At 41.9% G+C, this 17,432-nt stretch overlaps 1 protein-coding gene across 1 annotated transcript in view; it reads right to left on the bottom strand.

The window, feature by feature from the left end:
• Positions 1–16,967, bottom strand: part of abhd17c (abhydrolase domain containing 17C, depalmitoylase) — a 30,931-nt gene extending 13,964 nt beyond the window's left edge. The window contains exons 1-2 of the mRNA XM_031300988.2: positions 16,080–16,967; positions 3,652–3,831 (exon numbers count right to left, since the gene is read on the bottom strand). Coding sequence (XP_031156848.1) covers positions 3,652–3,831; positions 16,080–16,564 — 665 coding nt within the window. The 5' untranslated portion in view covers positions 16,565–16,967. The remainder of the gene's footprint in view (positions 1–3,651; positions 3,832–16,079) is intronic.
• Between the last annotated feature and the right edge of the window lie 465 nt (positions 16,968–17,432).

Raw genomic sequence — 17,432 nt, 5'->3', positions numbered from 1 at the left:
GGAGTATATTTGGAATAATAAACAACCCAGGCTAAAATACTCTACCCTGCAACGTACCGCAAACATGGGGAGGCCTGGCGCTCCCTAACCTTAAAGTTTACCGCAGAGCCTTTCAGCTACGGACCCTCAGAGTGTGGATGGACCCCTCATCTACAGTCCCATGGAGAGAAATAGAGCGAAACCTCACTGGAAGTCTAAGAGAGAAGACACACCAGCCCGATAATCGGGCGTCGGGCCGTCTGGCGAGGTCCGTGACTCGAGTCTGTTCAGTGCGTCCCGTGTCGGCCGTCCGAGGAGCCGTTGGCATTCATTTGGGCCGACCTGACATGTTCAGTCAGGGACAGGGCAGTCGGGACTCACCCGGAAATGAGGAGCGGATGAGCCTCTCAAAATCTGACGAAAATCTTTTAAATTGACCTTTGTCAATCTGAAATGAAGACAGATTCAGCAACTGCATGGCCTATTTCTCGCTTAAAATGTTTTCAGAAACACGTTTCGGTGAACTGTTTTAGTACAATATGAGATCGTATTCTGAACAAGCCGCCATGACAGTCTGGCTGTGAATTTCCGGAGAAAAAAGAACCACGTGACGTGTTCGTCCAATCAGCTGCCGGTCTTCATTTTCTGGTAAATAATCAGACTGTTAATGGAAACAATACAGAGCAGCACCGCCTGCTGCTATGGAGACGTATTACGTTTCGCGCACACGCAGAGCGTACGCTGAAGTCGGCGTCGCCTCAGTGTGTTCTGAGGCATTTTTTGGACCTCGGGACCCGACTGATCAGTCCGACTGGCTTTTCTGCCGACGGTTGGCCCGTCTGGTTGGTGTGTCAGGGCCCTAAGACTGCAAGACCTTGCCTTCACAGGTGTGTGTCCAAAAAAGTGTATGCTAGCCTATGGCCCTATTATCACCAACACATTGACCAACTTTAAACAGGTGGAGAAGCAACTACGCTACACCAATAAGTGGCATTTGAACACCCCAATTTGGCACAACATACACTTAATATCTGGTAACAAACCTTTTGTTTATAACCAGTGGAGTGACAGAGGTATTTATACTCTAGACCAGTTATTCAATGATGAAGGTATGTTAAGTTTTGAAGACCTGAGAGCTAGCTTTGAGGTCCCTAGGACATCCTTCTTCCTTTATCTTCGCTTAAACGTACAATATGTAACTTTCTGCCGCTAGGGGTCTCTCAACCACAATGGATTGTAAACACAGAGGTTTGATGACGTAGGGAAGTTGCGTGGAATTATGGGAGTTTTTATTGCTAAACGCTATCATTGATTAGAATGCTGTTTACGGACGAGTTTACCCATTCAAGTTTATTCACATTACGTTTAGTAACGTTTATTCATATCATGCTAATAAAATGGCTGCAGTTTCCCCAACATAATTACGTTTTTCTTGATTCAATCTGTATTGGTAGCTGACCAGTTAGCTAGTGAGCCGGCAAGCTAACATTAGCGGCAAACGTTTGCAGGTTTTACCACACTATCACAGTCTATTTCACATACCAATGTCACCTTTTGGATTTTACCGGGCGGACGGGGTTTGTTGTAACGCTAGTTAGCTACTCAACGAGGCTAAGAGTGTGGTGTGGGTGGGGATTTTCCGCGATGGCGATGATGTTCGATGCCTGTTGTGCAGCAGCAGAACATCTCCCAGCTGCCCGATCTCCCCCTTCACTTTTCGTTTTGGTGCTTAACACACCTGTTGTCGGGTTAATTTAGCTAGCTAACTGTAAAGACAGCTAAACGCGAAGGGGGGAGAAATTTCGGCAGGGAGGAGATTTTCGGTACAGACACCGTTAGCGTTTACGGAGACGTAGCTAGCTAGCTAACATTATGGATGGCCGATGTTGTGACTAGGATGCCTGGGTCTGATATTCTCTGTTTCCCGACGCTTCATTAAACTAGCGTTAGCGTCGTAAGCACCGGCTGGGGTTAACGGTAACTAGCTATTGCTATATGTCCCGGCTGTGTTGTCAGCTATCATCCCGAATGATGTCTCTTTGTGCCGGGGGAGTGAGGCAGGCAGAGCGGAGTGTGCTAGCTGGCTAAATTAGCATTAGATTAATTGTCTATCTATACAGCTAACGTTAACCCTACTAGTGAACTTATTCGTGGGCAGTGCTGCTTTTATCCATGGTCAAAACAATCATACTAGTAATAACTTGATGAGCGTGTGGAACGATGTTGTAACTCTATGTTATCCACCAAGCATTAGCTAGCATTAATGTTAGCTACTTGTCAACCAGCACATACATTGTAGTAACATTAAGCTGGATTAATATTGATATGTATCAATAAATAAGGTTTCATGTTATTAATCACAAAATTATGCATTTTGGCAGAAAAAGCAGTGTTACCAGTATTTTTTTCTGTGACATTGTATGATTTACAATTACTCTCGAATGTATCATCTGGGTGCCCATGTTTTGACGGAAGTTACGAGTAACTAGGTGGTGAAAGGTTATGACGCCACTGATGGGCGACTAGCTAAATGAAACGTGATGTGTCTGAAAATAAAATAAACAGATTTCTCTGGGTTTGCCATTTGATGCAAACATTTGGGATAGTGTAACTACACAACTCAAAAAATATATAATATAGGTATGGTCGTTTTTAGACATTTTAATGCAGAAAAGTTACATATTGTCCCTTTAAGATCAGCCCTAAAATGTTATGGAGTACCATGGGGGAACAGTCTTGAGATGCACCCAATCATTAAATGGCTTGTTGATTCTCCTGTGAGAGGATTAGCGTCCGGGATTTATGCTAAACTGATGCAAGTATCCGTAGGAGAACTCCCAATAGTAAAGAAATGGGAGCGAGAGCTGAGCTCGGAGGGGAATGTAATTAATTGGGTGGCAGTTTGGGACAACATTTCCCACTGTTCCAAGAACCCAAATCACCAGCAGATCCACTTCAACATATGCCATAGGACAGTAGTTCCCAACCTTTTTTCCTTGGCGCCCCCCCTACTTATGTCTAAGAAAAGCTGAGCCCCCCCTCCGAAACTGAAGTTGAGGTAACTTTCCCTTACTTTCTTTTTTGATACAGAGGAGTTATCAGCACTTTTACGTTTCTCTGCCATGTTTCGTTCATAAAATAGTGATGCCGTGGCGGCAGGAAAAACGAGGATGACAGCAGCTAGCAGCTGACTTGATGACAGCAAGGGTCACACAAAAATATATAGTTTTTATACAGACTTTTGTATACATTATATATTCTAGTGTATTATCATAATTTGTTTAACATGTGCAAATATTTTTTTTTTACCTCAACCTCAAACCAGAACACCGTTTGTTTTTGTTTTCTCGAGACCGCAGAGTGTGGGGGTGGGAGAGGGTTGTTGGGTGGGAGAGGGTTGTTGTTCTTGTTCAGTTGTATTTTCTGTATGTTCAAAAAAATATAAAAATAATAAAAAGTTGATTTGAGTTGAAAATTTTTTTACAATAATTTGGTTCCCCCCCTGCAGTAACTCTGAGGACCCCCTAGGGGTCCCGGACCCCCTGTTGAAGATCTCTGGTTTAGAGGGTTTCAGAGCATGCAGACGACAAAGGTTGTTGTCTTGTGGACGGTTGCTAGTTTCCCAGGTAACAGGTGTGTGTGTGTGTGTGTGTGTGTGTGTGTGTGTCTCACCTGGGGAAGGCATCAAAGCAGTAGGTTTTGCGTGTATCGGGGAAGGCCACCCGTAGTCCTGACATGAGTGGGGAGTGGAGGATGACAGCAGCACATTCATAGCGAGCAGCCAGGTCAATGGTGGGCACAGTGCCGATACTCTGACCGTACAGGATGATGTTCTCAGGTGGTACACCATACCTGTACAACAACACACAGAAAGGCAAGATTGATTAATAGTGATTTTACATAGAACAAATAAGACAACTTGATACTTAAAAAAACATAAATTAACAACAGAAATAGCATTTTTCATTGTTAAGACTAAAAGCGTTTTCACACCTAAGGCCCAAACGCACTGAAAGCGATAATCGACGCGCCTCAATTAAAGCTTCTATGGCGCACTGCAGACATATTTAAAGCGCCAACACCACAGAACCAGCAGTATTTTAGAAAAGGTCACTATATTGGGCACCTGGGTAGCTCACCTGGTAGAACGTGCCCCCCATGTACAAAGGCTCAGTCCTTGTCGCAGTGGCCGCAGGTTCAACACCGACCTGTGGCCCTTTTCTGCATGTCATTCCCCCTCACCCTTATAAACGCCATCACAATTATTAGCCTATTGGGCTTTTTAAAGAAACTTTCACACGCTTAGCTGCCGTGACATTTGGCAATGGTGTCGGCGCAATGAGTTATGAGCATGATTCACACGTTCGCTAACATCCTCGGCTCTCTGTTTCACCGTAAATAGAAGACAGTTTGTAGAGTGGCGTATACACACCACTATCACGCTGCTCTCACACCTGGTGTGGCCAGTTTCACTGATTAACAACAAACTCAGTCAGTGAGACAGCGATGAGACAGAGAGACGGACGTGCAGCGAAAGTGCACAGCAGTTTTGGCCCGCCTGAACAGTGGCGCTGGCAGCAGTAATCGCAATGCATCTAATGACAACAATGCATAAATACGCACAGGAGCAGCGGCCGACAGTAGCTCTTCTCTGCTCTACTGTTTTTTCACATTAATTAATTATACGCCACTATTAATCAGAATGTTCATTTTTATGACTCGATCCATAGATAAACTGGTTGCTGGGCGCTGAGCATTGCTAAACAAACGGACGAAGCTAGCATGTTGTTTGAATCGTTTGTTACATGCATGGACATGAATATTGCGGTTATGAGGCTTATCCCGTTTTTGATCATATTAGGGATATTATGTTTACATGGCACACAGAGAAATAATGTTATTCATATCTCTGTATAGTGTCGCCAACAGCTGTCTGCTGGGAGCGCGTCTCTCTCTCTCTCTCTCTCTCATACACATTAAATATTATAAGAACAGCTGATTTCTGGTGCAGTTTTTGTACGTACCAAGAAATAGTATATCCTGCCGGGGCTACTGCGCCTGAATACACATTAATTAATATAAATTTTGATTCGGATCACATCATTACATAGCGTATTACAGTAACTTTCTCCAAACATGTAGTGCAGCTACATGCTGAAAGACCTGCGCTGGGTCCTCTTTTTGATGCTCCAAAATCGAAACAAGGTCGGAGTAGACAAAGCAGTTTGACATCAGACGCTTTCAGTGGGTTTAGGCCTCTATAGCTGGTTTGCTCTGGTCCAAATCAGTTGAGGAGTTTGTAAATTTTGGGAGTGTTTTCCCCTTTGTTGGGTTTCTTTCCACGCAGAGAAAAATCCAAGTAAACCAAAATGCATCATGACAATTGATGCGAGAATGTTCACTCTGCTTATTGGTCTGATGAGTCTGGGGAAGGGATGTCATGAGAACCGATAATTTGGTACCAAGAGATGATGCCACAATTCTAAAAACGTGACGCTACTCATTTTTCTACAATTGGGAGGGATGCAATTCCTCTGGACCTGATGGGGTCTATACGCCTCATATGTCTTACAATTACATTCCAGGATATAATGTTAGCGTCCCTTCTCTGTCCTTTCTCACACAGAGTTTGTGGATCAGAATAAAATCAGTTTCAGCCTAATTTTACTACTGTGAGTCCATTAATCTTTATAGATATCACACATAGCTAATGAACAATTCCAAATACATAACACATTTTGCAATGTGCATCTCACATCACACTTTCACTCACTATAACCACTACTACTGTCATTATTAAACATACAATAACGTCGCCATCAGTGGGGTTATTCGCTAACGTTAGCCAACGTTACCTCCGAAAAAAATCCAGCAAATAGATGGTACCCTAGGATACCATTACGTTAAACAGTTGATTTAACATCATCGCTCGTTTTACACACAGCTTAGCAACAAAACAAAATGCTGCGGGAACATTACTCTGGCTTTTTTTATTGGGGTTTTGAGCGGTATGCAAGTTTTATACAGTAACGTTAAAGGCTTGGGTATACTCGTGCGCGAGCCCCCGTAGATGGCGTGCTACGAGCATGCACAGAGACGTTTATGCTCAACTCATTGTTCGTTGCAGTATTCTCTGAAACACCAAGGGACGTACAAACTAAATAATCTGTGAGTAGTAGAGAAGAAGAAGAGGGCGGAAGTAAAGGAAAGCAGGCTGCCTGGCAACAGTAAATACAGTAATGTTAAACACTGACGTACCTCCAAACATTACATTTATCTTATCGAACATTATTAACGTGGTGTTCATCTCCAAATCAAAATGACTGTCTGCCTCTAACACCATTAAGAACACTCTATGAAGCCGTTTTTTTAGCTTTGACAAAATGATCTCTCATGTTTTTCAACACTCTCTAGCTAAATGATTCGACTAGTGGGTGGGCTGCACACTAATCTCTGTAATAGAACAAACTAGGTTTGGGCCGGTGTAAACGTTTTCAAACCAGTTTGATTTCAAGCCAAACACCGGACCAGTATACTAAATTTTACCACTAGGTTTCGCACTTGTCTTAGCCACTCCCGAGTGAAACTGATCAAAGAGACCATAATGAGAGGAGAAGTTCACTATATCTGAGCTATTTTTGATACATCCATGTACACGACATACACGCACGCCCACGTTTGGCATGATGTTAGTGATCCTCAGCAGTTTTAAGAGATGCACTAAAACTGAAATAATGTGCTTGAGCTTCAGAATGCTCGGGGAAATGTAGCTTGTGTTGAGCTACTGCACTAATTGATCGAGAAAAGAGCTAAGCTACTGAAAAGCTATTTGATTCAGAAAAACAGCAGAGCTATTGAGAAGTAGTAACGCTACTGTCCAACACTGCTTGCAATACAAGTTGGATTTAGCGTTGTGATGGCATCGGCACGTTGCTTATGTAGGCCACTTTTTAATTTGCCAGAAGGTGTCACAGTGACGAATGCCAGTTCATCTGGTTAGCATAAAATCAAACCCAAACACAAATAAAACCAGTTTAGCTTCGTACACAGGATCAGACCGGTGAAACTGGAAAACGACTAGGATTGGGCATCGAGAAGAACCGATTCCTACTTGGAATCGATTCAAAAATTACGATTCCAGTAGAATAGTTTCTTTATTGGAATCGCTTGGAATCGTATTTCAAATCCGATCACCGCTTCCCAATTTAATATGCGCAAGTTTTGGTTTCCGTAGTGGCCAGGTGCTTGTTGTGTTGCAGCCTTGGAGCACAGTAAGCAGCGCTCTAGTCTGGCTTTATTTTACATTGAAAAAGCCCTGGAAAACTTTCCTCTTATTTGTGAAAATAGGCATGTGACCCGTTTCAACTCCACCCCTCAAAGAATCGGAATCGAGAATCGATAAGAACCGGAATCGAAAGCAAGAATCGGAATTGGAATCAGAATTGTTAAAATCCAAACAATGCCCAACCCTAAAAACGACCCAACTCTAGCAAATATTGATGTACACTTGTATGGAATCTGATCTAAAGGTTACATCATAATTAGGCCTGTCGTGATAGTCAATAAATCAATTAATCGCATGATTAAAAAAGAAATGAGCTCGATAATTATTCCGGCCACGATAATTTCCATTTGCATGCTTGTTTGTTTTCCTTGTCTCTCTCTCTCTCTCTCTCTCTCTACCAAAGAGACTGGAGGACCACTCTCGGTTCCTTAGCGTAGAGAGGGGTGAACCCTCTTGTCAGTCGCATGGTCTTTGTGTGGGGCGGGACTCCTGGCGGAGAGACAGAGAAACACTAGTTGAGAGTTGGAGCAGGGTTTCCCGCAGCACTTTGCAGTTAAGGCGCCGTCAAAAAAACTAAAAACAAAAAAATATATGAGCGATATCCGCCGTGTTACTCGGTGTCCTGTTTTCTCCCTTTCATTCCAAACCACACAGCTGACAACCTGCAGGTGGAGGCGGTGGAGACAGGCTCGGATATAAACGCCACTGTGGACTTGTCAGTCTCGCAAGCGGTTTCAGGAAAGTGGCTGCATGTGTCCGACAATGCACAGAACATCATCACCGGTACAAGCCTACAGTTGTCCACAGACACGGAGTGCGGAAAGTGTGTCAGAGTTGCGCCAGTGTTTGTGTGTGTCTGTGTGTGTGTGTGTGTGTGTGTGTGTGTCGGCCTGCCCCCGCGAAGCTCCGGCCTGCAGACAGCAGAAGAAAGTAGCTGCACCTTCGCCAAAATGAAGACTGAAAAACAGAACTATTTTGGTACAAACATTTACTCGCCATGTGGCAGATATAGATAAATATAATTTTTTTATTAATTATATACTATTTAAATTTTATATTTAATAAATAATTGTTAAATGTAGTACAGAGTCTGTAGTCTATTGCACAAACACTCGAGGAATGCTGCAAACATTTGACAGCTAGTACGAATTGCCTGGAAGAACATGCGTGTCACAAACGGCAATTCCACAACCGTACAACAGCGTGAAAGACGACATACTAAAGGATATCAAAGACATATTGTGGATATTTAAAATGTCTTCCAGTTCCAGTGTTAAATATTCTTTGGAAATAAAAGTGTATTGATCTTTGAAAAGGTGTACCTGCATTATTCTGCCATTATCATTATATTAGATGGTCTCAGAAGGACAATATTATCGTTTATCGCAATAATTTCTGGGACAATTTATCGTCCAGCAAAATGTGTTATCGTGACAGGCCTAATCATAATCAATTCAGGTTGAGAGTTCACCATACACAATCAATGTCATAAAATGCAAGACTTCATGATCACACTGTGGCTTGTGTCATTAATAGACAGTCCTCACTGGTAGATATCCTATTTTTAATAAAAGGCCAATATCTGTCTAACCATAGAGGCTGCACATGCATTTGCACAGACGACAGATGAGAGCTCTATGGCAACACCGTGGCAGTCTGCAGGTCGGTATCATAACTAGCAGTAGAAATGTGGAACTAAGGGAAAGACTGGTGTGAGAAATATAAGACATTTATCAGACCCATTGTTCTGATAACTGTCTTATAAAGAGAGGGAGGAGTGCAAACAGAGATGACTGTTGTATCACAGTGATGAGACTATTCCGGTGTTAGATGAAGATGATAGTCCCTGATAATCTGTTCACAGACAGACAATATGACAGGTACTTCTTGCAAGCAAAGGCCTGGAGGCACATTTAAAAGGATTTGGATAACTTTGTCATGTATTTAGCTTCACAAGTTTTGATCATACAAGCATAACAAAAACATTGACAGAAACCTTTAAATGTACACATTCCAATGTGTAAATTATAAATGTTGAGTAATGTGAAATTTTTTAAATTACGTATATTAATAAAACAAAACTTTTCACATTACTCAGTGTTAGGGCTGGGCAATATATCGATATTATATCGATATCGTGATATGAGGCTAGATACCGTCTTAGATTTTGGATATCGTAATATCGTGACATGACACAAGTGTTACCTGTCCCTGGTTTTAACGGCTGGATTACAGTAAAGTGATGTAATATCTTGAATTTACCAGACTGTTCTAGCTTTTCTATTATTTGCCTTTACCCACTTAGTTATTATATACACATTAATGATGATTATTTATCAAAAATCTCATTGTGTAAATATTTTTTTGTAAGCACCAATTGCCAACCCTACAATATCACCGCAATATCGATAGAGGTATTTGGTCAACAATATCGTGAAATTAAATTTTTTCCCATATTGCCCAGCTTTAAAATGTTTTGTGCAAATGTATTAATAATATGTATCCATTGCTCAGTGAAACCACTGCATGTTGTAGTTGAGAAGAGAAGTTCAGTAGATTTGAACTGACATCAACTGGGTGCAGCATGCGTTAAAGCTAATAAACAGTAAGACATGAGACGGACCATGCTCCATTCAGTACCAAAACTTGCAAAGGAGAATGACTATATCTGAATTCTTTAGAGCGCACTTGGAAAAACACTCTAGAGACCAAGGGTATACCTGGTGTCAGGTATGCACTGGGTGGTCCACTGTAGAGAACCATTTGAAATGTTACCAGACAGTGGCTGGACACACACACACACACACACACACACACACACACACACACACAGTTTGGGCAGGAGGTGCTGGGCTGTATGTCTTGTGAAGTGATGCCATCATAAGAGCTCTTCAGATAACAGCTTGGGTGTGACCAATCTGTTGGCCTGGACAAATCCTGCCTCTGATAAGCAGCAACTAGGCAGAAGTGAGCAGTCGTCCTAATAGAAGATTATGACCCCACACATGGATGGACAAAGTACCCACTGGCTGCCAGCTGTCTCACAGAACACTGGACTTTGATGCATCACAATGTTATGTTGTGTATTACTCACGCGACTTTTGATCGCTCAGGGTGAAATATTTCAACTCGCATGGATACGACAATTACGCAAATTTCACGGCGCAAATGCGAAATTCCACTTAGAAATCATGGAGGGTCTGAAATTGTCATCGTAGGTGCATGTCCACTGTGAGAGACATAATCTAAAAAAAAAAATGCAGAAATCACAACATATGATTTTTTAACTATTTATTTGTATGATACAGCTGCAAATAAGTATTTGAACACCTGTCTATCAGCTAGAATTCTGACCCTCAAAGACCTGTTAGTCTGCCTTTAAAATGTCCACCTCCACTCCATTTATTATCCTAAATTAGATGCCCTGTTTGAGGTCGTTAGCTGCATAAAGACACCTGTCCACCCCATACAATCAGTAAGAATCCAACTACTAACATGGCCAAGACCAAAGAGCTGTCCAAAGACACTAGAGACAAAATTGTACACCTCCACAAGGCTGGAAAGGGCTACGGGGAAATTGCCAAGCAGCTTGGTGGAAAAAGGTCCACTGTTGGAGCAATCATTAGAAAATGGAAGAAGCTAAACATGACTGTCAATCTCCCTCGGACTGGGGCTCCATGCAAGATCTCCCCTCGTGGGGTCTCAATGATCCTAAGAAAGGTGAGAAATCAGCCCAGAACTACACGGGAGGAGCTGGTCAATGACCTGAAAAGAGCTGGGACCACCGTTTCCAAGGTTACTGTTGGTAATACACTAAGACGTCATGGTTTGAAATCATGCATGGCACGGAAGGTTCCCCTGCTTAAACCAGCACATGTCAAGGCCCGTCTTAAGTTCGCCAATGACCATTTGGATGATCCAGAGGAGTCATGGGAGAAAGTCATGTGGTCAGATGAGACCAAAATAGAACTTTTTGGTCATAATTCCACTAACCGTGTTTGGAGGAAGAAGAATGATGAGTACCATCCCAAGAACACCATCCCTACTGTGAAGCATGGGGGTGGTAGCATCATGCTTTGGGGGTGTTTTTCTGCACATGGGACAGGGCGACTGCACTGTATTAAGGAGAGGATGACCGGGGCCATGTATTGCGAGATTTTGGGGAACAACCTCCTTCCCTCAGTTAGAGCATTGAAGATGGGTCGAGGCTGGGTCTTCCAACATGACAATGACCCGAAGCACACAGCCAGGATAACCAAGGAGTGGCTCTGTAAGAAGCATATCAAGGTTCTGGCGTGGCCTAGCCAGTCTCCAGACCTGAACCCAATAGAGAATCTTTGGAGGGAGCTCAAACTCCGTGTTTCTCAGCGACAGCCCAGAAACCTGACTGATCTAGAGAAGATCTGTGTGGAGGAGTGGGCCAAAATCCCTCCTGCAGTGTGTGCAAACCTGGTGAAAAACTACAGGAAACGTTTGACCTCTGTAATTGCGAACAAAGGCTACTGTACCAAATATTAACATTGATTTTCTCAGGTGTTCAAATACTTATTTGCAGCTGTATCATACAAATAAATAGTTAAAAAATCATATATTGTGATTTCTGGATTTTTTTTTTTAGATGTCTCTCACAGTGGACATGCACCTACGATGACAATTTCAGACCCTCCATGATTTCTAAGTGGGAGAACTTGCAAAATAGCAGGGTGTTCAAATACTTATTTTCCTCACTGTATATATATATATATATATATATATATATATATATATATATATATATATATATATATATATACACACACACACACATACAGTGAGGAAAATAAGTATTTGAACAGAGCCACTCCTTGGTTATCCTGGCTGTGTGCTTCGGGTCATTGTCATGTTGGAAGACCCAGCCTCGACCCATCTTCAATGCTCTAACTGAGGGAAGGAGGTTGTTCCCCAAAATCTCGCAATACATGGCCCCGGTCATCCTCTCCTTAATACAGTGCAGTCGCCCTGTCCCATGTGCAGAAAAACACCCCCAAAGCATGATGCTACCACCGCCATGCTTCACAGTAGGGATGGTGTTCTTGGGATGGTACTCATCATTCTTCTTCCTCCAAACACGGTTAGTGGAATTATGACCAAAAAGTTCTATTTTGGTCTCATCTGACCACATGACTTTCTCCCATGACTCCTCTGGATCATCCAAATGGTCACTGGCAAACTTAAGACGGGCCTTGACATGTGCTGGTTTAAGCAGGGGAACCTTCTGTGCCATGCATGATTTCAAACCATGACGTCTTAGTGTATTACCAACAGTAACCTTGGAAACGGTGGTCCCAGCTCTTTTCAGGTCATTGACCAGCCCCTCCCGTGTAGTTCTGGGCTGATTTCTCACCTTTCTTAGGATCATTGAGACCCCACGAGGTGAGAACTTGCATGGAGCCCCAGTCCGAGGGAGATTGACAGTCAGGTGTCTTTATGCAGCTAACGACCTCAAACAGGGCATCTAATTTAGGATAATAAATGGAGTGGAGGTGGACATTTTAAAGGCAGACTAACAGGTCTTTGAGGGTCAGAATTCTAGCTGATAGACAGGTGTTCAAATACTTATTTGCAGCTCTATCATACAAATAAATAGTTAAAAAATCATACATTGTGATTTCTGGATTTTTTATGTCTCTCACAGTGGACATGCACCTATGATGACAATTTCAGACCCCTCCATGATTTCTAAGTGGGAGAACTTGCAAAATAGCAGGGTGTTCAAATACTTATTTTCCTATATATATATATATATATATATATATATATATATATATATATATATATATATATATTTTAGGGGTGGAACAGTACACTGAAGTCACGGTTTGGTTCATACCTCGGTTCAGACATCACGGTTCGGTACAACGGAGGGAAACGCATAACAAAAATGCAGAAGGCAATTTTTTTTATTGTGCATGTCTCAGGCTGTACCACCTAGTGTCATCCAGTCTCTCCCCTGAGCTAGCTGCAACAGCCAGAAGCGTATAAAGTAAGATGTAAACAGTAGCTAGCCTAAACAATAAGTAGCCTAGGCTACCCCACATCATCTCCAGACTCCATCTGGAACTTGTAAACAAAATAAGACAATCAGCTAGCTAGTAGTGTGATATGGGAGACAAGCGCTGCTCTCATATGTGAATGCACAGAGCAGGGGTGTTAAAAGAGCAGCTTCTTAGACAGAGCAATTGGCGAATTGTGGCGACGGAGCTAACAGCTAACGGCGGAGCTAACGAATAACGGCGGAGCTAACAGCGGACCAAACAACGAAGCAAATTGGCCTGGAAGCCATTTGTGTTCGAGGCAAGAAGGGATACAGCTACAGTACATCCGTGCTTGGTTGTATATGGAAGGGACTAGTTTGCTTCGTGTGGACCAGAGTGATGGAGAAAGACGTGGCTCTGGTGTGGACTCACTGGACCGACTTGACATGTTGGCAAAGCTCAGGAGCTTCAGAGCTAAGGCGGGGCTACAGATTAGGTGTCCCTAAGAAACGCGTATGTAACAGTAGTTGCACATTACATTAATTAATTTGCACGCAAGTTTTATTTATTTTTATACCGTGTATTCTCCGTGTAAATTCATGCACCGAACTGAGACGCCCGTACCGTTTCAATACATGTACCGTTCCACCCCTAATATATATATATATATATATATATATATATATATATATATATATATGATGTCATGATGCCATAACTGGGCATCATGACTGTAAAAGAAAATCTGAAATAGTCAGTGTCAGTTGTTCTGGTAGCAAGAAGCGAAGGACTTGAAAGGGCTGTAGCAAATAGTTTGAAGCTTCATCCATAACGTTGACATTCAAAGTCTCAATTAACATTCAAAAGCTTTTTTCCCCATGTCTCCTAATTCTGTTTAAACACGGTAATTCTGCACAGCTGCAGATAAAGATTAGGCTACACTAATATTATTGTACTATATGTAGAATTTGATTGGCTGTTTAGGATTGTTTTCAACTTGTTATGAACCTAAGGGTGCAATTATTGCATCAACATTTTATGCCCTTATTGGATTAGCCTGCTGGATTAGCAAGTATTTATGTTGACGAAACTGATGAGTTATATTCATGAAAGAAAGTTAATTTAATAAAAAAAAGACTAACTCATTTAATCAAATTAATCACTATTCAAATTGAGTAATGTTTTAGGGTTGGTGAGGTCATAAAATACCAAAGCTTCTTTCAAGAACCTCAATAGAAGCTTCGAATAAAAAGATAAAAAATGTATTCGGTAGAGCCCCCAATCAATCATTACAAAATGTTTACATATGAGAATGAAGTTAAGCCTCAGCTTTATCACCATATCCATTTATTGTGAGAGACACTACAACATAACAGTTCCACATAATTCTAGCCCTTAACGCAGCATGATTAATTGTATTTAAATGACAATCTAAATTCAGGCCTCTGTTCCTATTTCATTCTCACATGACATTGATTCTGCCACATTTGCTTGTCTTTAACAGGGATCAAACCAAGAATTGCAAATGTCACCCTAAGCTCTGTCCACAAATGTTAAGTGTCCATTAGGCTATGCAACAAACTGTGCATAGAAAGAAGAAGCTTTACAGGAACAACAAACATTCATCAGAATTAACGTATTGCAGTGATGGTGATACAGAACAATGCCATTATGCAAGCCTCGTCATGACAAAAAATATGCTGTTTGGAACCTTTTTTTGGATTCAAAGATGTTGGCAGGTTAAAACAAGCAAATTTCAAGCAAATATAACCACAAATTTGTAAGACCACCTGAATAGCATCAAACATTTTAATAAGATGAAGCTATCAATGCCAGGAAAATCCCTGTGGCCCAACCAACCACACAACCCCCAGCAAGACCACAGAGACTGGGACTGAAGATTGTCACAAATATAGCTCTGGTCCCCGCAAAACAAGGAATTAATGCTAAAATAGACAAACAGAAAAACTAAATGCCTGAAAAAAAATGAGGGGATGTGGTATGGATCAGCTAAGGTGGCACTAGGGCTACACGATATATAGTTTTTTTTTGTTAATCGTTATGGCCATATCAACTTGCGCAATAAACACATTGCGAAAGGATGCAACATATCATGAAAGACAAAGATTTTTTTGAATTAGTTGAAAGAGAGAATCAGTAGAAAACTACACTTTAACATGTAACTGTCATTTTTTTAATGATGCTTTTTATGTCCAATTCAATGTTCAATTTGTTCAATAAAGTATTGTTGGATTTTTTCTTTTCAATTCAACAAGCAATTTGCTGTATCTTAGCACAATACTGAAAGCAGCAGAAATAAGTACACTTTAATATCCGTATCGCAAGTAATATCGTTATTGTGATATTCAACGTTATCACATATTTTCCTCTTAGGGAATATATATTTAGGTGGCACCTAATTTTATGGTTCAGCCTGTTTCTAATTGCAAACGTAACTTTATATTCACTAAGCTGTTGGTGCAAAAACAAGGGTTTACTATACTTGCTGAAAGGGTCTACTTCTTTGAGTACTTTTGAAGTTCTTACCACTGATTCTAAAAAAAAATTGATAGCTTTTTTTCCACATTACCTTCATGTATGTAGTGGGGTTTCCATCAACGTATTTTTATGCGCATTTTGCCCATGTTGACTTTTTACACTCTGCCACACAACTGGTTAAAAATTAGAAACCTTTAGCTTATAACTTTCCAAATATGAGCATGTATTGGGGCTAGTGTACTACATGAACACCAAACTGAGGTCATGTGCTGAACCATAATACTCCCATAGCGCATACTCACTTATTTCTCAGGACCTGCCAGGCCGCCTCGATGTCCGCATACAGGTTCTTCTCAGAGGGCTTGCCGGTGCTGACTCCGTAGCCTGAGTAATCGTAGGAGAACACGTTGCAGTTGATCCTGGAGCCGAGGCCGATGTAAAAACTGCACATCTGCCCAAGGTCCACGGCGTTACCGTGGGAAAACAGCAGCGTGTAACGACTGTTCGGGGCGCAACGCACAAACATACACCCGACCCGGTTACCCCGACTGCTTCTGGTGGTAAAAACTTCCACTGCATCGAGCTCTCGCTGAGAGTACTGCCAGTCCGCCCGTTCGGTTAGATGTAAGCTAGTTACCCCGCTAGCATCGGCGTGCACCGAGTACGTGGGCTCCGGTGGGAGGAAAGCTAGCTTGGCCGCGATGCGACTCGGACAAGGCGGACAACAGAACAGCCAGCATAGTTCGCCGAGAGAAAACCCATTCATCCTAGGGCCTTGTTCGGGCATTTAGGAGCGGGTCAATTAACCCGGTCAATTAACTTCTATTGAAACAAAACGACAGTTCTCTTTTGGTATGAGGTCCTATTTATTTCTCATTAACAGACTCTAACAGTAGCTAGATGACCGATGGCTCGGTCTCTCGGCTTGGCAGCTAACGCGCTAGCGAGCTGGCAGCTAACGTTAGGTAGCTAACAGCAAAACTAAGACTAACGTTACATATAAATTAGAGACCAACTAAAACGCAACCTTTAAGTTAATGTTATTGTATAGCACAAAACAGTGCAGCGACGAGTCTCGATAGAACAAATCCGCCCTTGAAACACATTAGTTGCTACACATCAAGAGTTGTTGCTAATGTTGTAAGAATGAGAATAGCCATTTCTCTAGACTAGAGACAAGCCGGACTTCCGGTACAACCGGATATCCGGTTTGGCTTTTATTTAGTTGGCTTCTATTTTTTAATTGTTTAGTTTAGATTACATGATTCCATTTTTTACCTTATTGAATATTTAGTTTTTTCTTATTAATTAAAGCAGAATTGCCAAATACTTGTGTCTATCTATACATATATAGACAGTAATTGCAGCACCGTCCTGGTGATGTGCTGAGCTTTTTTTTTTAAGATTCTTTTTTTTGGGGCATTTTTAGGCCTTTATAGAAATAAAGGCCTAAAAATGCCCCCCAAAAAAAGACAGGACAGCTTAAGACATGAAAAGGGAGCGAGAGGGGGAATGACATGCAGCAAAGGGCCACAGGTCGGAACTGAACCCACAGCTGCATCGAGGACTGAGCCTCTGTAGGGCATGCACTCTACCAGGTGAGCTACCCAGGTGCCCATGTGCTGAGCAGTTTTAACCACCCTCTGTAGAGCCTT

This window comes from Sander lucioperca, chromosome 3 (assembly GCF_008315115.2).
Source record: "Sander lucioperca isolate FBNREF2018 chromosome 3, SLUC_FBN_1.2, whole genome shotgun sequence".
In the NCBI taxonomy this organism is placed as follows: domain Eukaryota; kingdom Metazoa; phylum Chordata; class Actinopteri; order Perciformes; family Percidae; genus Sander; species Sander lucioperca.
This window is presented reverse-complemented; position numbering and strand designations above follow the sequence as displayed.